Below are 25714 nucleotides of genomic sequence, written 5' to 3'. Positions count from 1 at the left end.
TTACAGCGCAGAACTTTTATTTAGAGGTAAACGATGGTTAAAATTACATTAAAATATAAAATTTGAATGGGCAGGTCTTTGAGGGGGATCGATGCTGGGAGGGCACAGAGCCCCCCCCACCAGAAACAGAAAACAGGGAAGAGATCTACAGCTACAAAATTGAAATGGAGTTTTAAAAGAGCGTCAAAATAAGTGGGATTAGCTGGGTCACTCAGATGTGTATAAAAAAGGAGACAAATGCAGTTTGTTAATGTGAAAACCCTCCATCTGAGATGTCCTCATTTCATCAGTGGTAAAGCTCTTTCCATTTCTCTATAGGAGTTCAGATTTTGCTGTAACGTCTTCCTGCAGTTTTGAAAAAGTGAACAAAAACGTCCTTCAAAAATAAAAATGAAGCCACCACATTTCTTGTTCTACTATTACATATACAGTATATATATATTTATATATATAAATACATACATAAATATCTTACATGTACAACCAATTTGAAAAAGGGAAAAGAAAATGTAAGGACTTTTGGGGGTGAGGGAAGTTGGAGAAGGAGGGTTATGTTTGGGCAGTGTGTTTGTGTTTAGCTTCACACACAGAGCCTTAAGGATGAGTAGGACAGACTCCCCTAGGTGCCACCACAGTGCCCTTCAGTTGGCCCAGTAAGGGCTGCCATAGCTGGACTTGTTGCCCTGGCTCTTCTGCTGCATGCTGCTGGACTGGTTGCGCTGACCCGGACCACCCTGCAGGGGGGGGGGGGGGAGAGGGAGCACACCCAAGTCAATAGGGCGGGTTTCAAATTGACCCACGTTTATTCAGCTAAAACATGTGTGAAGGAAACGGCAGCTATAGGAGAAACATTCTACAAGTTGAACCTTTTTATCCGCCCGACAGGTGGATGTTTAATTTGGTCCAAAATGCTGGCAACTGTTTTGAGTAAATGATTGACAAATAGTTGTGGGGCACAAATATATGTGGGGCACGTGATGTCATCATGTAACTATAAAGCTCCACTCCACATTCAATTCTAAATGCCTACTGCTTGCTAAATCAATTTTACAACTATAAAAATAGTGTTCCTTGCAGGACAAGGATTATCTTAACTTTCAAGAATGCCTGAATTGTGTCGACCTTGCTTTTCTGGTTGGGCTGGATGCAAGTTTCACCATCCAATTATTTAAAGACTAGTCTACAGGAGTGCTAGTTGAGCCATGGAGGCGTGGTACAGCTCCCCAGGAGACCATGCATATGGTGTTCATTAACAGCAAGTGGAGAATACAAGTCTACGGTGTTACCTGTCCATCTTGGGCGAGGTGATGGTGCAGCATCTGGGAGTGGGGCTGCTGGTGGGCAGGCAGGATGTGGAGGAAGGGGGCTGGGGCGTAACCGGGGGCACCGCCAGGGTTCAGGGGGCCTGTGCCCCCCAGGGCAGACGGCAGGCTGAAGGGAGGGGGGGTTCCCGTGTGGAAGCCCTGCTTATCAAAAGCCTGGGGGGGGCAGAAGACCATTATATTATGTCATGATTGAGTATAATCCTGAACCTATCCTTATGTTTCAATCCTGTGGTACTGAGGTTGTGTGCACCTCGATCGACAGCTTTGTCATTAACCACAATTAATCCAACCAACCGTTTAAATTCAAGTCTATTCGTTATTCTCAGACATGACTTAGCTGAAACGCCCAACAGCTACACAGAAACAACTGAACACCAGGTGTGGACTGACTCACCTGTGTCTTGCTGTACATTGAAGCACCCATTTCAGGCACCCCTCCACTGCTGCCCGAGCCGGACAAACCTGGAGCTGTGAGCGAGAGGACACATCAAACATGTCAGTTTGACCCTGTGAGGTGGCACGGCGACAGTAGGCAATGTTCAACATTTCTAGTGAGGGAGTTCACCATTTCAAGAGTTAGTAGTGAGTGAGGTAGTATTTCATAGTAGTGAGGAAGGTGTTTCAGAACAGTAGTAGTAAATCACGGCGGATAACAGTGAAGGAGGCGGGGGGGGGGGGGGGGGGGGGGGGTGCGTCCTGGGGCAGCCGAGTTCATTGAGTGTACCTTTCCCTGGGCCGCTGCCAGCTGATTTGGCCTGTGACTGGGCAGAGCCTCCGTACCCTCCCTTACTGTACTCCCCCGCGTGGCCCTGAGACAGGTCGTCAAAAGCTGAGAGAGGAATGGAAGAGGACCAGGAGGACCGAGTGAAGTGGAGGGGGGAGAGTAAAAAATAAATAAATAAATAAAATAGACAGCAGAGGGAGGGGGAGAAGAACCGAGAGAGAGAAGCAATAAGGTAACTGGCTAGAATAGCATGTGAACAGCGACTATATCCGGCAGAGAGGGGGGGGCGGGGGGGATGGCATGCTCGCTAAGCAAGATCTCCCTCTCAGCCACGCACACAACAGACACACACGGTCTGATTTCAGGTCATCCTCTCACACATACCTGTTCCATACGTGTGCTGGCCGTAGCTGGGCTGATGCTGTTGGTGGTACTGGCTGGAGGGGTTCCCCAGGCCCATGTTGGGCTGCTTGGCCGAGGCCGGAGGCACAAAGACGGTGGGGCCGTACTGGAAGGCGTTGGGCACCCCGGGCATGCCAGCGTAGTAGGGCAGGCCGGTGTAGCCGTAGCCCGGAGGCAGAGGGGGGTTGAGGAAGGCCTGGTTCTGGTTCTGCTGGCCCTGGCCCTGGCTCTGAGCTTGGGGGGGCTGCGAGGATGGGCCCTGTGAAAGGCTTGTGGGGGGAGCCGGGGATGACGAATCCCCTCGGCCAAACTTGGTCGCTTCACCTAAACAAGAGAGAGAAGAGATGGTGATCGATATGAAAAAATGAGAGCCAGGGAATGAGAGCCAAAATGGGTTTATGTTCCTGGGAATTTATCTATAATTTTGTTTTGTATTTTTTTTTGATGTGTAGTATTATTTTTAACTTTTACTTTATTTGAAAGCTAATCGAGTACGGAATACAAAAATCTAGTTGTTTTCTAAACCGAAAACATTAAAAACTAGCCTTCGTATCCAATCAACTAGCTAAATGTTTGGATTCGAATACTAGCCACTTCTCTTATCTCCTGGACAGAAGGCTGGACCAAAGACTAAGAAATGGCAGCGACTTTCCTCCACTACAAGGATTCCTGAGAAGTTTTAGATTTGTTATTATTTTATAAACAACCCTGTGCAAGTAGCTCAACAGCCAGATCTTCCAGAAAACATGCAGACCGCAAAGACAACGAGATGGCAGGAAACTGATCAGCAAATTAATAAAAGTCTAGTGTGTGCACTCGCAATGCGAGCAGTACAAGCACAACGGAGTTGGACAATACATTTTACTTGCCAGTTCTGCAGGCTATTGACGTCACCCACTCCAGTCCATACAGAGCACAGCGGACCAACCAAAATGCAATGACTCCATTTCCAACCAACGCCTCAACACGTTTTACACTCTACAATACATAAAACAAGTCTCCTCTTCTGTATGAGTACATGACAATGATATGATTTGCCTCACTGAAAGAATGTAGCAGCCCCACCTGGATACAAATGCATTGAAAAAAAGTGCACAGCCATATTTTAAACCCACAGATTGCTGCTCATTCAAGCTATTGAGTACCTTGGTTTTAAAATGTAAACAACCAAAATCCTATTCTTGTTTACTGCCTCCCCAAGACAAGCACCTACCTCGGTTTTCTTAACTATAAGCAAAAATATAAAACGCAACATGCAACAATTTCAAAGATTTTACCGAGTTAGTTCATAGAAGGAAATCAGTCAATTGAAATAAATTCATTAGGCTCTAATCTATGGATTGCACAGCCATGGGTGGACATACTTGGAAGCTAAGCCCACCAACTGAGAATCCAAGACCAGCCAATCAAAAGTCTTTATTACAGACAGAAATACTCCTCAGCACCCCTCAGATGATCCTGCAGGCAAAGAGGCTGGATGTGGAGGTCCTGGGCTGGCGTGGTTACACACGGTCTGCGGTTGTGAGGCCGGAGATGGTGCGGTTTGAACAACGTATCACAGGGGGCAAACTACCTGGCCTCCAAGACACCTGCAGCACCCAATGTCACAGGAAGGCCAAAAAGATGATCAAGGACAACAACCACCCAAGCTACGGCCTGTTCACTCCACTACCATCCAGAAGGCGAGGTCAGTACAGGTGCATCAAAGCTGGGACCAATAGATTGAAAAACAGCTTCTATCTCAAAGCCATCAGACTGTTAAACAACTATCACTAGCAAAGAGAGGCTGCTGCCTACATACAGACTTGACCACTTTAATAAAATGGAACACTAGTCACATTAACATTATTAAAGTGGCATAGTTTAAAGTATCTTACATTACTCATCTCATATGTATATACTGTACCTTATACCATCTATTGCACCTTGCCTATGCCGCTGGGCCATCTCTCACACACACACAATTCCTTCCCTCCACAGGCACGCACACACACAGCAGGGTAGCCTAGTGGTTAGAGCGTTGGACGAGTAACCGAAAGGTTGCAAGTTTGAATCCCCGAGCTGACAATTTAACCCACTGTTCCTGGCAGTCATTGAAAATAAGACTTTGTTCTTAACGGACTTGGCCTAGTTAAATAATAATAATAATATCTATATTTTCCCCCCCATCTCTTTAGATGTGTGTAGTTGTTGGGAATTGTTAGATATTACTGGACTGTCAGAACTAGAAGCATTTCGCTACACTCGCATTAACATCTGTTAACCATGTGTTTGTGATCAATAAGATTTGATTAGTTGATGTACTGACAAATTCTCTAAAATGGCGGAGGCGGCTTATGGTAGAGAAATGAACATTAAAATTCTCTGGCAACAGCTCTGTTGGACAACCCTGTAGTCAGCATGCAAATTGCACGCTCCCTCACAACTTGAGACACCTGTGGCATTGTGTTGTGTGACAAAACTATGCACATTTTAGAGAGGCCTTAATAAAAAAATATAGTTTCCAGCACCTGTGTAACGATCATGCTGTTTAATCAACTTCTTGATACGCCACACCTGTCAGGTGGATAGATTATCATAACAAAGGATAAATGCTCACTAACAGGGATGTATGTGTGCACAAACAAATGCGTGCACAATGAGCAAAATAAGCTGTGTGTATGTAAGGAAATTTCAGCTCATGAGACATTGGCCCAACACTTGTTGCATTTGTATTTTTGTTCAATAGATTAACCTCTATGCCACACCCTCGCCAACACACATTTGGAAGACTAACATCCACGTTGACTCACAAGTGCTCTGTGGCTGCTGACTTAACTTGCTGAACTTTGTGCAACAGGTAAATGCTCCCACCCACAACCGTGGACAACACACAAAACGGACCTTATTATCACTGGCGATGTTACAGACTTGGCTGTCATCGAGCGAGGCGTCTCTGACCGCTCCAACTCCTCTCCACCAACTAAAGGGCACCATTAAATTCCACGACCTGAGGAAACTCAACCTATTCCTCTTTCAGGAACACATCCAGCCCACCCTTGAGTCTGACTGTAGTGAGCAAGCCCTTGAAGACATAACAGCGTGTATAACAGCACTCTCACTTATACCCGGAACATCCTTGTGAAGTAACGGTCCAACGCTCGCCTCCTTGGTTCACACAGTCCCCCCCGACTGAAAATCCCAGATTTAAACGTAAACCTCACTTTTCATGTAATAACGTCATTACCATCATATTAGGGAAAGAGGATCATTTTGTACATGTACTGAGAGTTTAACCAATCCCTTGGTTAGGGGATCCCCAGGATCCTTTTTATGTAGGACTGAGCAGCTCAGTTCTGGTGACTTTTTAAAAATGTTGAATAAAGGGACATTCTACTCCAAAAAAGAAAATAAATTAATGCCGACACCACCTAAAATATCATTTCCACCTCTAGAAATGTGCCCAATAACATGTAAAACTGGTTAATTCAATGTAACATATTGGACCGTGTGCACATAGCCTATGCGTGATCTATAATATCAAATGTGCTATGAGCAATAAGCATTATCACCTGTAGCCCAACTGATGAAGCATCATGGCTATAAAATGTAAATAGGCTGAAGCATGGGGTTCGTCCATCTGCATTTACCCCATTGGACACTACATCCTGATTGTTATTATAAACATAAATCATTATTCACTTTAAAATATATATATTTTTTGTTTATATTGTTTTTAAGCAACGCTGCTCTCAAAACTGTTTTCCTGTGATCCCATTAAGAAAGGTTGTGCATTGGACAAGGCTCCCGCAAGGAATATTTAGCTTGGATAGAACACACAAGCCGACTAGGTAAATAGGTCAAATATTCTACTATGGGGTTGTCTGATTTTGTTTTAATAACATTACATTGCAAAAACAGTCGCACTGGAAAGTGCCACCCTGAGCGATAAAGCACAGGCTTTGAATGACTTCGCCAGCCGCTACAGGAGGGTACACACCGCTGTCTGAGGTGAGCGCATTATAACATTTAACTCCCATCTTAACATCGGACGGTCATTAACCAATCACGCGTGTCAGTTCAGTGCACATTCATTTGGGAACATATTCATTTTGTAGAACAGACATAAAAGCCACTTCTACAGACTAAATTTCACAGTCCTAGTCCCAGTGTATTCAGCACCCACCCCACTACTGCCATTTTACCTGCATGTTATTTTTATTGTCTAATGTTTCTCCCCCACAGTAGAGTTGAGAACTCACGAAAAGCGATATACAGATTAAATGTATTCTTAAATAGTAAGTATGAATCGTTCCATCGCGGGATGGGGCTTAATCAGCCATTTGTTCAATTCATTAGTCAGAGGAGACGGGAGATTCAGTCATTGAGGTGGTCCACATATTAAGATTCAGCTATGTGCTTGTAACCATCATCATCTCCATATTATGGTGAACACACAAGAAATGGTTCTGGCCCCAGAGATTCGTGCATTTGTAAACGAGTGTGCAACAAGCGTTACCTGAGTATGGATTGTTGGCTAGCCCATCTCTGCCAGGCATCGTTGCCGTTGTACCAGGGAATGTGACTCCATAGTAGTCCTACAGAGGGATGGAGAAACACACCAGCTTAAACGAGAGACGGAAGGAGAGAAAACTATCACCACCAAATAAATCAGATTCCACACAGGAGATGGGAGATTGTCATTGAGGTGGTCCACATATTAGGATTCAGCTATGTGCTTGTAACAACAATCATCATCATCATCATCTCCATAATAAGATGGGCACAACAGACAATATTAATCATTAACATTTATTTATGCCTGGTCTATTAAAACTACATCTAAACCAGAGACCATACGAGAGTCCATCTGGGCAAACAGAAATGTGTGCTGCATTGCTCTTCATCGACACAAGGGATGTTCCATGTGTGAAAGGTCACTCACCATAGGCAGACGAGACTGAAGCATCTGCAGGTCCTCATAGCCATAGATCTGCTTTAGAGCAGGACAAAGACCAAATGAAAACAGGTCCGTTGATACATCTCAACTGAAATAGTCAACCACAACTCGCTAAGCAAGAACCAATGGCGGACTAGAGTAAAAGACGAGAGCGAAATGGATGGGAATTCATGGAAACAAAACAACGCAAGGGCGCGCAAGAGGAAAAAGAGGGGTAGCGTAGTTACCGGGTATGCAGGAAGCAGGCCTCCAGGGCCCATAATGTACTGATTGGCCAACAGAGGGGGCACTCCTTGGGCCAGGTTAGGGGGGGGTTTGCCTGTGGAACATCAGAATGAGAGAGGAAGAGGAGTCAAAAATTACACTGGTCACAACAGTCAAATAAGCAGAGGGAGTAGGACAAACTCCCAAAGGGTGCCCAGTTTGTTTTTTATCTAACACCACACAGCCAATTCAAATGATCAACACTTGATTAGTTGGTTATTATAATCAGCTGTGTAGTGCTAGGGCAAAAAACTAAATGTGCACCCCTTGGGGTTCCGGGGACAGAGTTTGGGAAACCCTGGAGTAGAACCATTAAGTGACCGTAACAAACCTATGTGTGATGGCAGGGTTCTTCTGGACTCACCCGAGGTGGTGGTCAGCAGAGGTTGGGCGGTGCGCCCGGCGGGTGAGAGGGCGGCGTTGCCAGTCAGACCAAGTCCTCCGGGGCCGTGCATCATGCCATTGGAGCTGCTAACAGCGGCGTTGATCGAAGGGCCTGAGGAGAAGGCGTGGAGACTGCTGTTCTCCTCACTGGTCATCTGTATGGTAGGGTGGGGGAAGAGAGTTAGCCTGACAGAAGCTTAGCTTTAAAATCAGTTGCCCTTTTCCTCTCCAGCGTCTGTGCTTATTTAAGATCAGTCCCTCTGCGATCAACAACCATAGATACACCGTCTAGGAAGTGTTTTGCGTTAGCCCAAGGTGAAGTGGTGCTTACCGTGAGGGAGGAGCTAGTGGAGAGGGCAGATCCTGATGAGTATGTACTGGTCACATGACTGGAGAGAGAGCAGCAGAGAAAACGGGTAACGTTAACCCAATGAGTCCCACCATAAAGCAAGTGCATTTGACCTCTAAACCCCTTTTAACCCCCTAGAACCCCCCCCAAAAAATTTAAGCTAGAGATATATATTTTTGCTTTTGATTCGTCTCAATCCACCGCATCCGCCGAAGTCGCACTGTGGCAGAGCTAGAGCGGTGTTTGACTACAAAATCTGTAGTGTCCGAACGGTTTGGTCTACAAACTTATGACCCCCTCTATGTAAAGACGATTCTCACAAACACGTGTTCTTCGTTTTGCTCTACGACCCACACAAACGTCTTGGGACTCGTCTGAAGTCGGTACAGCCGACATACCAACTTGTCAGTAGCGTCCGAACAGTTTGGGCTGCACACTAATATGACCACTCTGTGGAAAGGTGACTCACGAACATATTGGTTTTGTATTAGGTAACCACAGGCCTCATCTGAAGGTCCCCCGGTACCAGTTTAAAAACCATATATGAATTGAAGTATAATGGAGACTGTTTAGTGCCAAAAGAAGAAAGGTTAGTTTGAGTTTGAGTTTATTTTAATTTTTTACAGGGACAGTGCACATTAATCAACGTTTCAGTAAAAGTGCCGGTTTTAGCCAGCCGCTGGGCAGGTTATTAAAAACAATTACAATATAGACAATAGCAACATAGAACAAGCAAGACATAGCATACAGACAGAGCAACATAGGACAAGCAAGATGTAGCATACAGACAGAGCAACATAAAACAAAAAGCAGCAAGACAAAATTCACAATTCAAAGTTACAACCAAAACTTTTTTATTTTTTAAATCCACATACACCACCGGTCAAAAGCTTTGACACACCTACTCATAAGGGCTTTTCTCCCCCCCCCCCCAAAAGTGTTAAATCAAAATAGATTTTGTATGAGATTCTTCAAAATAGACACCCTTTGCCTTGATGACAGCTGTGCACACTTTGCATTCTCTCAACCAGATTCACCTGGAATGCTTTTCCAACAGTCTTTAAGGAGTTCCTACATATGCTGAGCACTTGTTGGCTGCTTTTTCCTTCACTCTGCGGTCCGACTCATCCCAATTTGGTTGAAGTCGGAGGATTGTGGAGGCCAGGTCATCTGATGCAACTCTCCTTCATGGTAAAATAGCCCTTACACAGCCTGGACAATGTGTTGGGCCATTGTCCTGTTGAAAAAAAATGATAGCCCCACTAAGCCCAAACCAGATGGGATGGCATATCGCTGCAGAATGCTGTGGTAGCCATGCTGGTTAAGTGTGTCTTGGAGTGTCACCAACAAAACACCCAAACACCTCCATGCTATACGGTGGGATTTACACATGCAGAGATCACCCCTTCACCACACGCAGGTCGGAACCAAAAATCTCAAATTTGACCAAAAGACATATCTTAGGCAAATAAAAAGAAAAGATTAAGATTCTTCTTTTGCCTGCCAGTCTGAGATATGGCTTTTTCTTTGCAACTCTGCCTAGAAGGCCAGCATCCCGGAGTCCCCTGTTTACGTTGAGAATGGTGTTTTGCAGGTACTATTTAATGAAGCCGCCAGTTGAGGACTTGTGACATGTCGGTTTCTCAAACTAGACACTAATGTACTTGTCCTCTTGCTCAGTTGTGCTCCCACTCTTTCTATTCTGGTTAGGGCCAGTTTGTGCTGTTCTGTAAAGGGAGTAGTACCCAGCATTGTACAAGATCTTCAGTTTCTTGGCAATTTCTCTCATGGAATAGCCTTCATTTCTCAGAAGAAGGATAGACTGACGAGATACAGAAAGTTCTTTGTTTCTGGCCATTTTGAGCCTGTAATTGAACCCACAAATGCTGATGCTCCAGATACTCAACTAGTATAAAGGACCGTTTTATTGCTTCTTTAAAACAGCAGAACAGTTTTCAGCTGTGCTAACATAATTGCAAAAATGTTTTCCAATGATAATTTAGCCTTTTAAACTGATAAACTTGGATTAGCTAACAATGTGCCATTGGGACAAAGGAGTGATGGTTGCTGATAATGGGCCTCCTTTGTAGATATACTGTAATTTTGTTTTTTTTAATTAAGCAGTTTCCAGCTACAATAGTAATTTACAACATGGTCTACACTGTATTTCTGATCAAGTTGATGTCATTTTTGAAATGGACAAATTTTTGTTGCTTGTCTTTCAAAAACAAGGACATTTCTAAGTCACCCCAAACTTTTGAACGGTCGTGTATATATACTGTATTTCATACCATCTATTGCATCTTGCCTCTGCCACTCTGTCATTGCTCATCCATATATTTTTATGTATATATTCTTATTCCATTACTTAGATTTGTGTGCATTAGGTAGTTGTGGAATTGTTAGATTACATGTTAGATATTGCTGCACTGTCGGAACTACAAGCACAAGTATTTTGCTACACTCACAATAACATCTGCTAACCATGTGTATGTGACCAATAAAATTAGATTTTGATTTGAAATATATTTTGATTTGTTCAACACTTTTTTGGTTACTACATGATTCCATATTTTTTATTTCATAGTTTGTCTTCACTATTATTCTATAATGTAGAAAATAGTAAAAATAAAGAAAACCCATTGAATGAGTAAGTGTTCTAAAACTTTTGATGTGTAGTATATACACGGTTCCTTTTCTCTCAAATCTCATACAGACACTGTAAAGAGTGGGCGACTCTGTTCCATGTCGTGAATCTTATTCAATGACTTTGTATGAGCTAATAGCAGTAAGGCCAAACAAAAATATTAATCAAATATATATTTATATATATTTTTAATACTTCTAGATTTCTTAATTAAAAATCAAGTAGTTAAATTATTCTTGGTGTGACCTTTTTAAAGCAATTCCATATAGCTTGGTAGGCTTAGACTGCAGCGAGTTAAACACTGTGTGTTTGGATTTGTCCATTTCTTCTGCAGCCGTAGACACCATTAGTTTGTGTGATTAACACTAGAGCACTGTTTGAGACAATGGTGGACCCCGGAGGGGCCCGGGTCTTAAATTTTTTTTTTTTTTTAAGGGCTGTTATGTCCAAATGGTTTGAGCTCAAAACCAAGACTCACAAACATGCTTTGCCCGATGACCCTCACAAGCTATACAATAGTCATTAGAAGGTAAGGACTTCTTCTAGACAGATCACAGGAAATCCCAGGCCAGTGTTCATAACACTGTAATAAGCTCAAAGTTGCTGTCACTGATTAGTTGGATATTCATTTCCCAGCAAACAATCTGTACTTACAGCATTCATATAAATTCATTTTTATCAGGTTGGTTTGGTGGATCTTATTTTTCCCAATTGACATTAGTCAATAAATCTCACGAAAGCCACTGTTTATGTCAAATTGTGTGGTCTACTTGAAAATAAAAGGCTAAATAGGCTAAATATAAGGGCTGGACATGCAGATAAATGAAAGGACAATGTTTCCTGGGGTCTCAGGACTGAGAGGGTTAAAAAGGGTTGAACCAACCGATAACAAGGACTTCAATTCTACCGAGTCAACACGGGAGATTCAGTCATTGAGGTAGTCCATATATTAAGATTCAGCTATGTACTTGTAAATATTATCATGAGAACGACTAGGGGGGTGAGTTATGGGCTTACCTGCTGAGGGATGGCAGGGGGGCGGAGTGGGAGGGCATGGGGGCAGGGGAGGGAACATGGTGGCCACTTTCACTGCTCATGGGGGGCGACTCTGGCTTTTGGGTACGAGAGGCCAATGTCGTTGCTGAGAAAGAAGAGGAGAGAAACCGACAGATAAGCAAGCACGCTGGACTCGTTTTTTTGTCTTAAAACATGAACTAAGAAAACCTTTTTCCTTCAAAAGGGTTTCTGTTTTTGTCAACCACAAATTCTCATGGGTACTTACAGTCCTGTGGGCCCTGTGTCCTCATGCCACAATAGCCATTCTGTGAAAGAAGACATTGACACTCAGAGGACCATCTGATTTCACTAACAATGATACGTCCTGTATCAGTGGCCACAAGCCTTTTGAAAGGGTGTTCTTGGGCATATCGTGCTGTCACATTAAAGCTCTAGTAATCTTAAAATCACGCTTAGAGTCTTGAAAATGTCCATTGACCATAGGAGATTCAGTCATTGAGGTATTCCACATAATAATCAGATATGTGCTTGTAACCATCATTATCTCCAGGTTTACGAGTGACAAGTCGGAGACCGTGTCTATAGTGTGGGTTACTCACGGTGAGGGGGGCGGAGGGGGCGTCTTTGCTCTGGGAGTAGCCCAGGTGCGAGGGCAAGCTCCGCGGAGGGCCACTGTCCACTCTGCTAGACGAGGGGTTGGAGGAGGGCGGAGCGGCGCTGGGGAGACCCAGGGAGGGGGAAGGCGTGGCACTGGGCAAGCCCAGAGACGGGGAAGGGAAACTGGGGTCCGACACAGGAGGCATGGATGGCAAGCTGCCCAGGGGCTCACTGCAACAGAGGGAAGAGCTAGTGTGAGACAAGTTCACCTTGGCCTCTACGCTCACACAACAGTGAGACTAATTAGGCTAATTATTTTGTATTTATTTGAAACACACCTGACAGGTCCAGGTTTTGAGAACAAGCTAATCTGGGGTTGAGGTACAGCTGTGGAGGCCGGCTCCCTGGCAGACTCGGCCTGTTGGCCCATGTCAGTTACACTGGGCTCCGAGCCAAAGTCCAGAGCCCCAAACTGCACGTTGAGACCAGACACGTCTGCCGAGCCTGGCATCTCCACCGCAGACGAGGGGATCTGAGGAGAGAAAGCGAGAGACGTAAAGAAAGAGGATGAGGGACATTTACACATGAAATCGCATCAATGTACATACGCTATTCAGTGTGATTAATGAGCACACTGACATTTCAGGCCCAATGTGTAAGAGCATGCAAAGTTACTCACTACTTGTAGATGTTTACAAATAGAGAAACAAACACTCCTTGTATGTACCCACTGAGTGAGCAGGCAGCCTCTATTCCCACACACACGTTTCCTAACCTTGGAGGGAGGTGGTACTCTGCGTCTTTGGGTCTTGATCTGCCTCTGTGGGGGTTCAGCCATGGGGGCCTGGTGGTCGAGAGCCAGCTTGACCCCGGGGGAAGGCCCGTCTCTGGGAGGCGGGGGCCCGGCGTCGTAGTGGCCATGGCCTGGGGGAGTGGGGACTGAGGGGGGAAGAGACAGAGGCTCTGCCTGGGGCAGAGAGCTCTGCTGGGCCTGCTGCTGCCGCTGGGCCAGTTTGCTGAGGACAGGGGATGGTTCCGGCTGCATCTTCAGATCCACTGGAGAAGACCGAGAGAAACCGACAGAAGGGTTTATGGTGGTATTGGGAGTACAGTAAATACATGCATGAAAAACTTATGCCAGTATGGCTGCTGGTCCGAAATGGCCTCCCTTCTCCTTCAATGTTTGCGCCACCACAACTACACTGCTTACAGCCTCATCAGATCTGGGGTTAGGACCCAGGGGATTGGACTAAGAAATTAATAGGGCCCGGATATGTGCGGCAGCTTTTAGAACAGAACTCTGACTTAAGGTTCTTGGTGTACCCTGATGCTTCTCCTCCCCACGATGTCACTGGGGGAGGGGGGAGGGGTAGAAAGAGAAGTTGAACAGAGTGATAATGTACTGGGGGAAAAAAAAATGCAATTTGAGGACAGAAGGAGATTCAGTCAGCGGTAATCCACATTAAGTTTCAGCTATGTGCTTGTAACCACCATCTCCTATTCGACAAGCCGATAGACAGACAATGACGTACCCACACTTGAAACTTGATTTCCGTGTGATAGTACCTGCGTGTGTCTTAAGTTGAGAGGTTGGAACTGGGCCATGCTCCACTCTTGGGGCCTTGAATTCGCTGGCGGAAATGGGCGAGGGGACTTCAACTGCAGGTAGACCGGATTCTTTGGCGACACTGGCGTTGCCCGCTGTGACCAGGTGCTGATTGGGCCGCGGGGCGAGCCGGGGCCCGTTGAGCTGCTCTGGTATCCTGACCTCATCCGGGGCCGGCTTGGGCCCACTCAGAGTCCCAAAACCAGAGCCCAGGACTGAGGACTGTCGTGGGGGGAGAGAGTTGATAATGTGAGTCTGAAAGCATTTCCAGGCGTCTAAATTCACTTGAGAGCATAATACTAGTGTGTATGTATAAGAATATGAATGCGTGTAACCATGTCACGGGCATGCGTTCAGCTGGCTGCCTCACCAGGGCGGCGGGGGCGTAGCTGTTGGCGGCGGCACTGGCGTAGCTGTGTGTGGCGGTGCGAGTGCCATTGTGATGAGAGTTGGTGAATACCAGGCTCTGACCCCCGAGGCCCTCGGCGGCGGGGGGCTCCATGCCACCCAGCTCGGCCTCCATGCCGCCCGTCTTGGGCAGCAGCAAGCCTAAGTCCACACTACAGAGAGGGGGATAAAACAACCAGCAGTTTACAATGGGACACTGAATGCAAAGTGTTGTGTTGTACCCAGATACTGCTTTGTCACGATTAGATATCACTTCAATTTACTTATAATGCGTCTCATTTGTATCTCAATGAGAAGTTGAGCAGAGTGAGAATGTAATTGAAAAATAATGTACTTATAGGACAGAAGGAGATTCAGAGATTGAGGTAGTCTACATATTCCGATTCAGCTATGTGCTTGTAACCATCATCATCTCCATCATATGTAAGGCCGGTACAGAGAAACACATACAAACAAAAAAGTACATTGGCTGGGGTTGGTATGGTGAGAATTCGTGCTAGCAGGGAGAGCCAGAGGTACTCGAGTATTTCATGGGTGTAAAGTGCGCTTTACTGTGGTGAGCATTAGATTGGAGCCCTTACTTGTGTCCAGGCGTGATGTGGTTTGCAGAGGCAGTGAACACTTTGGTCTCAGACAGCTGTTGATAAAAACAGAAACATCAGGAAGAGAACCTGTTGCGTGTGTCTGTGTGTGTGTGTGTGTATCCACTGCAATATAAAGCCAAAAGTGGCAAACACTTACATCCTCATTCCAGTCTTCCGCAGCCCAGTCTTCTAAGGTGCCTCGCCATGTTCCTCCTACGCGGGTAGGGGACAGTAGGGGTACATAAGTTAAACACGCCTTCATGCCTGGCCTACTCTGGCTAACAGAGCTCAATCAGCACAATAAAACCTGGGTTGTGTTCAATAGGGCGCCTCCTAAAGAAAGCGCATCACAACGGAAAACAAAAAAAAGGGTTTCTTATTGGACAAATGTAGGTAGTCCTTTCCTGTGTTCTTCCCGAATGAACACAGCCCTTGTTAACTACTACACTTTAAAGCTCTAAAACATGTAACAACTTGTAAAGGAGTGGGCCTTCCTTTCACACCTCAGAGAAACCCAGTTGGCCATCTAAAAATCAACTGGCGTGCCAGAAAGGTCTCACCTGTTCCATCGTCGATCCCCTCAGTTTCCCAGGTTTCCTGGCGAGACGCGCCCGAGTTGGCATTGTAGTCAGCAGGGTTGAAGAGTCTGGAGGCGAAGAGGGGTTGTGTAGGGGTTCGTCTGTGTGTTATCATTAAGTCGACATTATTCAGCAATGCTACATTACAGTGAAACAGCCACACACTAAAGACCTCCTGGATACCGGGGTGAATAGACATGAACAGCGGGAGACAAACGGGTGGGCTCTCCTGTATAGGTTTTTTCCAACTCACCCCATCCCCTGAGAGGAGAACCGGCTCCCACCAGCTGCTCTTCCTCTGCCGCGACCCCCCGACCCTAAGGACACACACAGACACACGTCTGACCTCTGCTGCAAGACACACAAACCTCTGTCTAATAACCACACGTGAAGTATGTGAGTTAAAAAAACAAAAAAACTGACATACGTTTTCCGCCCACGTCTGATATGTTGCTTCAAAAACACTCAAGCATAGGTTAGAGGGGGGCATGTTATTAATAACGGGCGACTTCTACGTCTATACCGGTAGAGAATTTTGAACAGACTAAAAGCCTAACGTTACTTGCTTATCAGAAATCAGTGTTTAGACTTTAGCTTGAGAACAGCGACACAATTTGACAGGCTTTAGATCAGTATACGAGAGCGGGCTTAGCCTAGACAGCCGAAGTTAAAACGTATGACGAAACACATCTAGAGACAGCAACTGCCGTCATAGGCACCCCTGACCCCACCCTCACAGTATGCACGTCTGTCTTTGACTGTCCCAACCAAAACAACCCCCCCCCCGGCACCCTCTCCCTAGCAGCTGCAGGACACAGTACATTTCACACGTTGTATGGCACTTGTGGTAATAGCTTGGCGACACAAATAGACACATTGCCAACTAAAATTCTACACCCACCCTACTAGACGTACAAAATGCCCACATCACATGCTATATTGGGGAGACAAGGGCCCCGTAGAGTAGAGAGTGGGTTTTGCAAAACTAAGATCAGGGAGGGTTATTGTGGAGACTATTGTAGCGTACAGCATAGTAGTGGAATCTTTTTGTGTGGCACACAGGGCTCTACATTGGGAACATTTTGGTAGTATATGCGCATAAATATTTTGCTGTGTGAGCTATTTTTTAAAATTATTATTCTGGGTCTTTTTATATAAAAAGACGCAGAATAATTTAACATTTAAAAAAAAGTGTTCTAATAACTAGGCTTCGCTGTAGTATCCTAAAGAAAGGTGCCGGTCTTGGTTGCACCATTGCCACAATGAAAAGAGATTTTTTTTCTAGCCCAAGATATGTCCCAAATAACCAACTCTACATATTTCCTCTTTCCATCACACATTGGCGGGCCACATTTTTCAATCCATGTCGCGGGCAATTCTAAAACTAGGTGGACTCGCGAGCTGCTAATCATTTGTTTACACGTTGTTCAGTTCTCTAGCTACTTAACAATCCGGTAACTTGACCAGTATATTCTAACATTTGAGGGCACAGAAATAAAGGAAAAAGAGATATCTTCTTCAGGAGATCAATGACCATAGCAGTGAATGAGGCAGCACTGATCTCTTGCATGTTGTCAAACCTTATTTTTAAAAAAAGAGTGTGTACAATTTTCAAAGTAAGGCATGGTTACAAACTAGTGAGGGCGCACAAAGGTGCCATTTTTCGCACCGAAACAGTGCTAGAACTGCAAGAAATGTGCCTATTTTCAGAGTGAGGTCATCACAAGCCCAGCGGTTCACTAACGATGAGATACTAGGCTAAGTGTCACGATACCAAGCACATCGTGATACCACAGGGTTCCCATTGCATCGAAGCTAGAGAACGTAGGCTAAGTGTCACGATACCAAGCACATCGTGATACCACAGGGTTCCCATTGCATCGAAGCTAGAGAACGTGGCTACATTATTTTCTTAGTACCAGTAACACTCACCTCTGCCAGCAACGCCTCTACCCCTGCGACCACGGTCTGCCCCTCTATCTCCAGTACCCATTTCAAACACATTCTCCTCTGACCGCACTGAAAGGTAAAGGGGGGGGGACACCAAAAACAAATGACATTTGTCAACATACTCACAAAACAAAGAGGCGATTTAACAGTTTCCAGAACATTAAGAACACCTCGTTCCATGAGAGACTAGCTGAACGCTGTGCTCCTTTATTGAGGAAACCTGTTAAATCCACTTCAGAAATCAGTGTATATGAACGGGAGGAGACGGGTTAAAGACTCATGTTTTAACCTTGAGACAATGGATTGTGTATGTGTGCCATTCAGAGGATGAATGGGCAAGACAAAAGACTGAAGTACCTTTGAAAGGGGGATGGTAGGTGTCCCTAGGGCTGTGGCGGTCATGAAAATGGACTGCCTGTCTCACAGTAATTGACCTTTAATAAACAAACACGTTTAGCTAAATCCATACACCTGGTGCCTAGGCTGAGGTCTAGTTCATTTATAGCAGACAAGATATGCTTATAATTGCCATTATATTATATGATTTTAGTTATATGAATACAAGTGAACATATAGCTGAATAAAATAGAAGGGATATTTCTCAAATGATTGCCATGGGAGTGTGCACATTGAGCGGCTATTACATGTGATGTAAAAAGTGACTTGAAACAGGTCTTAAACACTTAATTAAGAATTATTTAACAACCTTAGTGATAAAGTGTAGAATGTCTTGGAATTCAAAATATGGGCAGCATGATGCAATTTGATGATTGATGATTTGAAAAAAAAGTCCGAGGCATTCGCTCGGCTTCTGGCCTAGACTGCACCCGCAGCCCGTCTCATTCCCAAGTGAGAATATTCTTCTCACCCATCAGACTAGTCGCAATTTAATATTGTCTTTACAGATTATACTAATAAATGGAAAACAATCACACATTATTAACGGGCCATTATCAGGGCATGGCATTCGTATGCACCAACTTGGTAATAGCATATAGGATGCCTGTCCGGCGTTGCCAGTAGGCTACTCCGGATGTAAAGTGAATCATTGCGCATTAGGAGTTGAGAAATAAATATATTACGACTGGAAAGGTGAGATCCTCCTTTTAAGACGCCGTCAAAACTTGTCGCACGCGATTCCGCACAGCAATGTTGCGCAATGACTGGACTTGAAGTAAAATAAGTGTTTCTCTATGCATCAACCAGCTGATGAGGAGCTGCCTCTGTGCGATGGACCTATTCCTCTCAAACTCTATGCCAGGGCTCTCCGACCCTGTTCCTGGAGAGCTACCCTCCTGAAGGTTCACTACAACCTCAGATGTTTATAATCTGATTCAGTTTAGTCCAAATGGCTACCGTTGCGTTTGGCTTATAGTTTGAAACAAGAATGACGTAAAAAATTGGATAGCTACTTTAATACGGCAGATTTTGGGTTCTAGCAAATAAAATTGTTAGCGGCATTTCTAAACCCCTCATTCCACCACCCCTCCCCTGATTAGTCGGACAACAATACTTCCACTTACAGCTATTTTATTCACATCTACAGCACATGCATAATGATTGCCTGATTTCCTCTTTCTGCAAGTGCTGGATTTTCACCCACAGCGGCCAATCCACCATTCAGTGTGATCTTAACTCCAACCCTCCGGTGTCCACAGTATACCATTTTGCAATACATCCCTCTGAGGGTCTTGAACCTTCCCAGTTGTAATTTTGTATTGAGCATACGCCTCCATACACTTGGTGACGCGTGACAATTTGACCGTTTACAATGTCTTCATAGATATTATACCCATTTTTTCTCAGAAAATGTGTTTTACCCCCTCAGTACATTTGAGTTTAGTCATATTACTTGCTGAAATATTTGATCCGCCTTACCTGGAAGATGAAGTTGCAGCCAACTCTGTAAGGCTTCATTTACACTAGCTGTTCCCATAGACTTCCAGTCATTGAGCCAACAACTATCTACTTAAAAGTGCATCTCGGCAGAAATATCTACAGTACCCGTCAAAAGTTTGGACACCTACTCATTCAAGGGTTTCTATTTTTACTATTAGCAAGTTGGTTAGGCTACTCAGCGCCATTCCTTTACAGAGCACAGTTTGAATGGTTACCGTGACTCAACGATTACATTGAATTTGACCACATTCGTGACTCTTGACAGTCGTTGTGGCGGTAATATGGTCACTAACAGCCCTAGGAGTCCGGCTCTCACCTTCTCGGCTACGGCTGGTTCCACGGCCCCTCCTGTTGGGACCCCCGCGGCCCCGGCTTGCCTCGCGATCCCTCTTCTCTCGGTTGTCCTTCGTCTCAGAGGGTCCTCCCTCCTTCCCGGGGCCTCGCGCCTTTTTCCCAACTGTCTCCCAGGAGGTCTGAATGACAAAGAGACCTTATTGCAAACATAACACTCAAACCTGAATAAGCAAACATGAGAAATAGGTTGTAGATTTTGGTTATGAGAATACTTTGAGAGCGCAAACTTGGGACTGACTAATAAAGTAGTTAAAGAGTCTACCTGCAATTGGAAATCATTTTTGTAGGTAAGTTAATGTATAGTTCAACTATCATACTCTATAAAAACCCAAAATACAAGCTAGTTTAACGTCATAGTTTGTAAACAATGTAATTGTGATCAAATACTGTTTAGCAGGGCACTCCAAACCTGTCTTTGGAGAGCAACCCTCACGCAGGTTTTCGATCCAACCTTAAGTTGTAACTAACCTGATTCAACCAGCTAATTATTAGAATCAGGTAGGCTAGATTAGGGTTGCAGCAAAGACCTACAGGACAGTAGCGCTCCAAGTTCAGGGTTGGAGAGAGCTGTTCTATAAAGGCTAAAAACATTATTTAAACTATCATTTGGATCTCATGTATGGTCAGTACTAGCATCTATAACAGTCTCTAAATTTGAGAGTGGTTACACTTCTCCAGCCCCATCACTCAGCCGTTTACCAAAACAGTAGCAGGGCGTTTGCTTTGTGGAAGTTTGAACTGCAGATTGCCCCTTTAATTAGAGTTAGCGTCACTGGATGTGAATTCATGTGTCAGAGCGTGGATGCATGTGAGTGCCTGCGGTGAACCTCACCGTGTCAGAGGTGCTTTCCAGCAGGAAATTGATGGCTCTGTTGACATCCTCGTTGCAGTCATGGAGGGCCACCATACACTCATCTTGGGTCTTCCCAGTCACCTCAATCAGCTGTGGGAATACACACATATGATCAGCACTTGGCGACAGGTAATGTAGCGGTTAAGAGCATTTGGCCAGTAACCAAAAGGTCGCTGGCTCAAATCCCTGAGCCAGCAAGGTGGACAAATCTGCCGTTCTGCCCTTGAGCAAGGAAGTTAATCCCCCAACAACTTCTCCCCAGGTGTAGAAGACAGTGATTAAAGACGGGTTGAGGCTAAACACGGAAGACACATTTCGGTTGAATTCATTCAAGTAGACAATTTGTTTACATTTAAACTGCCATTTAATAATTATTTACAAATGTTTCCATTGAAACTACGGGAAATGGGCATCCAAGTGGCGCAGCAGTTTAAGGCACTGCATCGCAGCCGGGATTTCCTAGTCACGTCGCACTCCAGCGACTCCTTGTGGCTGACCTCGGGCGCCTGCTGCGGGCTGACCTCGGGCGCCTGCTGCGGGCTGACCTCGGGCGCCTGCTGCGGGCTGACCTCGGGCGCCTGCTGCGGGCTGACCTCGGGCGCCTGCTGCGGGCTGACCTCGGGCGCCTGCTGCGGGCTGACCTCGGGCGCCTGCTGCGGGCTGACCTCGGGCGCCAGTTGGATTGTGTTTCCTCCAACACATTGGTGCGGCTGGCTTCCAGGTTAAGCGAACAGTGTTTCAAGGAGCAGTGCGGCTTAGCAGGGTCGTGTTTCGGAGGACACGTGACTCTTGACCTTTTCCTCTCCTGAGTCCGTAGGGGAATTGCAGCGATGGGACAAGACCGACTTCCAATTAGATATCACGAAATTGGGGAGGAAAAGGGGTAAAAGTACAAAAGAGGAAAATGAATAAAATCCCCCTTGAATTCACAACGTAGCTGTCGGCAACGGGTTGGGTCTCACGGCGAGTTCCTTTCCGATGATTAAACATTGCACATGTACTACCATTACTGTATCCCAACACCACCTCCAAAAGTTGCCATTTCCTTCTCAAAGTATTGCCATACAGGACTTCGCTGCTATTGCTTGCCTTTCTCTGACACATTTTTCTAACCGTTAACGGCACGGACAGTGGAGGAGACTCCCGGTGTGGACTCCATTTCTGAGTGTCAACATTCGATTAGGCTAGGAATCGACTCCTAAGATCGTGTTTTTGGGACAGACCAATTAGTTGCAGTACTTCCAGATACACAAACAAACACTTGCATCTTTCATAGCAAATTAGACGGGGATGGAGTAAGAGGGGCACAGTATAGGCAGGCCGGCCACCAGGCAGAGAGCAAGAACCGTGCACTAGGCTCATCTATAGCCGTATCTCTCAATTTCTTGGCTTGCAACTTCAGTAAAGCAGGGCCTAATCAATGAATAGGGTAGGATATTCTAGCCCCAACAAACCGAAGACTGAACAAACTCACATCATTAGCTAAAAGAGCATGGGCAGTAATCATCAGTTTGGAACTAAAACGAGAGTTTCAATTGGACAAAGTGAGGTAGGTCTCGGCCGTTTAGTTTGCTTACTTCGTGATACAGAATGGGAGTAATGAATGCGACCCAGGCGAGCCAGCCCGAGGGAAAGAGGGGGCACCACGGGCTATCTGGGAATGTCTTGCATGCCTTGCAAACTCACCAAAGTATCCTGAAGTTCACCTCTTCTGGTTTTATTTCAAATTAAAACATTGCGCAGGCCTTTATATCGTGTAGTTAGACTAACCAAGAAAATAATATATTTTGTGATAACTGTACTGTGATTTTCATTTTGTTAGGGATTCTTAACTTTAAGGATCCAAATTTCATTTAAATGTTCACTGCCCTAATCGGCATGTGTGCACATAAAACAACTCAGCAGTGCCGACAAACGCACTCACAAATACAAAGAAGACACAAACAGACATGTGTAGGATGAGTGTGCATTGGTACTGTACTTAAAATCATACAGACTGCTATACAAATGCCATGCTCACAACATCTTTCACACACTGTCCTCACCTGTTTGACCTTATCCTCAAAGTCGGCATCATTTTTGTCGTAGATCATCTGGGCAAGCCGAATCTGTTCCGCTGTGGCCTGCATTCAAACAAAGAGTAGTTACACCCAGGTGACCTCAATTTGTTGTGTTTGTGTGATAAGACTAAAAGGCGATAGGCACATTTGAAATATGTACTTGTGATGGCAGGAATAACATGAGAAAAGATAATGCGACCCCTGGGTATGGTATAACAAAGGCTTGGTGGGACATTAAGTCAAGTTGGCCAAGATATGAGTATATGTAGCTCTCGAAAAACATTATCCATACGTAGGGTTTTCAGCGGTTACATTCACCCACGGCTGGCTCCATGTGAACTACAATTCTTATGCTGTGTCTTAACGTTTAGAAACGGCAATAATAAATAGTTTTCAAATTGGTTTGAAACATATGCCGATATGGCCTTTATCTTTCATGTCAGCTAAAAATAATCTTTCAAGTGAAAAGATGCACTTATGGTACCAGTAACATAGTAGAAAGGGGGGGCATAACTGATTTGACGAAGTGCAGGCAGACATACCAGAACACTTAGAAAAACGATTTATCTGCACACTGCAGAGCTCCCAATGCAAGGGGTTAATCAAATAACATTTAAAAAAATCCATTGCATCAGAGCTATAAGCGGCTGCATTTTCTTAGTACCAGTAGCAGTCACCTCTGCCAGCAACCAAAAGTACACTGTACAGTGTTGCTACTCTGAAATTGTGTATGAAACTCACCTGTATCTGTTTTTGTGGCTGTGTGGTTTGTGTGGTGGTGGGCAGCGCTCTGTCTCGAGTTCCTCGAGCTGGATTGCTGACCACTGAAGTCATCATATACAGTATATACAAAACAATGTATGTACAAAATAGAAAAATCTGAAACAGATCAACGGAGGGGGGAGTCAGTCAGTCAGATGGACATCATAATCATTTCAACCTCACAGGACTACTTGTACAGAGTCTTGCTTTTGTCGTCAACTTTGCCTGTGCCATGTAAGACTATAACCCTGTCCATCGCCCCTCATGTTTAAATTTAGACGTGGTGGAAGGGAGGGGGGGGCCTGTTCTGGTGTCAACTTACATCTCTCACGCACACATTCAAAAACATTCTCACAAACACAGATGTAATGGTCAAACAAGCACCACTCATACACCTGGCTACAATCAATTTTATTGAATTAAATGGCAGCTATAAGTTCTGGCAATTTATAAATAGTTTTGTTGCTCTGTTGACAGTGGTGAATTTGGATTTGAAGCTAGCGTTCAACATTATAGCAAGGCATTCAAACCACAGAGCCTAGTCCAAATCATGGGCAGCCATTTGGGATTGCCCAAAAAAGTTCAGACGTGCCAATGGTTCATGACATGTGCCCGTGAAGTTACTAAAAACTACTAACGTTTGCCAGCTAGCTAAATTAGGCATCGCTATTAACGGAATGCCAAGCGGATATATGGCCTAGCTAGCCAACTAATTTACAAATGAAGTGTGATTCTGATAATCTAACGATAGTGCGTAGCTGGTTTGCTAGCTCTCGTCTAGCTAACAAAGCAGCTGCCATATTTGTTGTGACAGCTGTGTTCTCTAATCCGGGTGGGTACACAAATGAACAAACCGGATTCGGCTAGCTAAATAGCTAAGCGTCCTTGTAATCGAGAAAAAAATAGATTTGTTAGCTAGGTTCGCTAGCTATTTCCAGAAATAAGAGCATCCCAAAATTAGATTGGTTGAGCGCTTTATTATTTTGATGATTCACAGTAAAGACGATGACTTAACGTTGGCTTGCTTGCTAACGACGCGTTAACGTAGCTAGTTATAACGTTAACATTGCCAATCTATTCTTTGTTCACATGTCTAAAGTAAGCTTGAGCAAAGACCAAACTGTCTGCCTCACTCTAATCGTTAAATAGATAACATTAGCTAGCTAAAATGTTTACTAAATTACTGTAACTATAGTAGCTAACCTCATGATTAAGCCCATAACGCCCGTTTGATAGCTAGCTAAGTATGCTACCGCAGATAACGTGGTTTGCAGTCACTGTCAGAGACCAAAATAAACAATGTTGGACGGAGCTCTTTGTGTAAACGGCTAATATTAGCCAGTTAGCTAGTACCCCTAGCTAATGATTTATAATGGTCGCTCTTTGAGGAACAGTCGCCCATACACTGTACTCCACACACGTGGACTAATAACATTACATTAAAGAATAACATGTAACTAGCAACGTTATATCTACAAATTGTATACAATACTACAATGTAACCCGCTAGAAGGAAGTGTGGACATAGCTAGGTAGCTAGCTATTTGACCCGTGAGTTATCTGGCTAGCATGCTAGTTAGCATACATTTTTAGCATTTGAAAACGATAGCACAATGAGGAGACGCTAGAGCTAACTTAGCACTGTAGTGGCTAAGCTAACTGGCAACGTGAAATGATGGCTCGGTTTATCTATTTTCGGAGTATCACTACAGTAAAGTGGATCCACCGTATTTTTTTGTTTTGTTTATGATTATCATAACAAACCTTTTTCTTTCTTTACCTGCTAACACGCTTCACTCAGCCAGCAGCAGATGCCGTCACGTGACACACCGCGCCGTCGTTCAACCCCGAATAACCGAACCAGCCACTCATAACAGGTCTAGCAGATCAGGTTGTTTTACGCACTCTGCTGGTGTACGTGCTCGCTCCCACCACCTCGGAACGCGCTGTTGATAAGCCAGTGGTTGGTTGGCTGGCCTCATTGGCATTTGATATGGATGGCTCTTGTTGGT

General features: G+C 44.8%; 1 protein-coding gene and 1 non-coding gene across 17 annotated transcripts; both read right to left on the bottom strand.

Moving 5' to 3' along the window:
• Nucleotides 1-25628, bottom strand: LOC109895684 (ubiquitin-associated protein 2-like). 16 transcript variants are annotated; one of them, XM_031830327.1, is made up of 27 exons: nucleotides 25467-25628; nucleotides 23682-23819; nucleotides 22926-23003; nucleotides 20860-20970; nucleotides 19990-20146; nucleotides 17757-17843; nucleotides 16078-16141; nucleotides 15807-15892; nucleotides 15404-15459; nucleotides 15244-15299; nucleotides 14625-14814; nucleotides 14215-14476; nucleotides 13424-13704; nucleotides 12987-13180; nucleotides 12651-12879; nucleotides 12317-12356; nucleotides 12052-12175; nucleotides 8370-8427; nucleotides 7986-8193; nucleotides 7618-7709; nucleotides 7376-7426; nucleotides 6950-7028; nucleotides 2434-2775; nucleotides 2050-2154; nucleotides 1720-1793; nucleotides 1287-1478; nucleotides 1-734 (listed from the first exon to the last, which is right to left on the bottom strand). In XM_031830327.1, exons 2-27 carry the CDS (start codon nucleotides 23775-23777, stop codon nucleotides 642-644), a joined length of 3405 nt encoding a protein of 1134 aa, XP_031686187.1. In that variant the 5' UTR covers nucleotides 23778-23819; nucleotides 25467-25628; the 3' UTR covers nucleotides 1-641. The 16 variants fall into 16 exon arrangements, with proteins under 16 accessions (XP_031686187.1, XP_031686181.1, XP_031686183.1 ...); XM_031830321.1 differs by having other exon boundaries at nucleotides 15807-15925; nucleotides 25483-25608; XM_031830323.1 differs by having other exon boundaries at nucleotides 7376-7423; nucleotides 15807-15925; nucleotides 25483-25608.
• LOC116374911 (small nucleolar RNA SNORD121A) lies at nucleotides 12528-12603 on the bottom strand. The gene has a single exon (XR_004210936.1). It is a non-coding gene; the product is annotated as a small nucleolar RNA SNORD121A (small nucleolar RNA).
• Nucleotides 25629-25714: the final 86 nt, after the last annotated feature.

This window comes from Oncorhynchus kisutch, linkage group LG8 (assembly GCF_002021735.2).
Source record: "Oncorhynchus kisutch isolate 150728-3 linkage group LG8, Okis_V2, whole genome shotgun sequence".
Lineage (NCBI taxonomy): Eukaryota > Metazoa > Chordata > Actinopteri > Salmoniformes > Salmonidae > Oncorhynchus > Oncorhynchus kisutch.
Note: the sequence above shows the minus strand (reverse complement) of the source record. Positions and strands in the feature narration are given on the sequence as shown.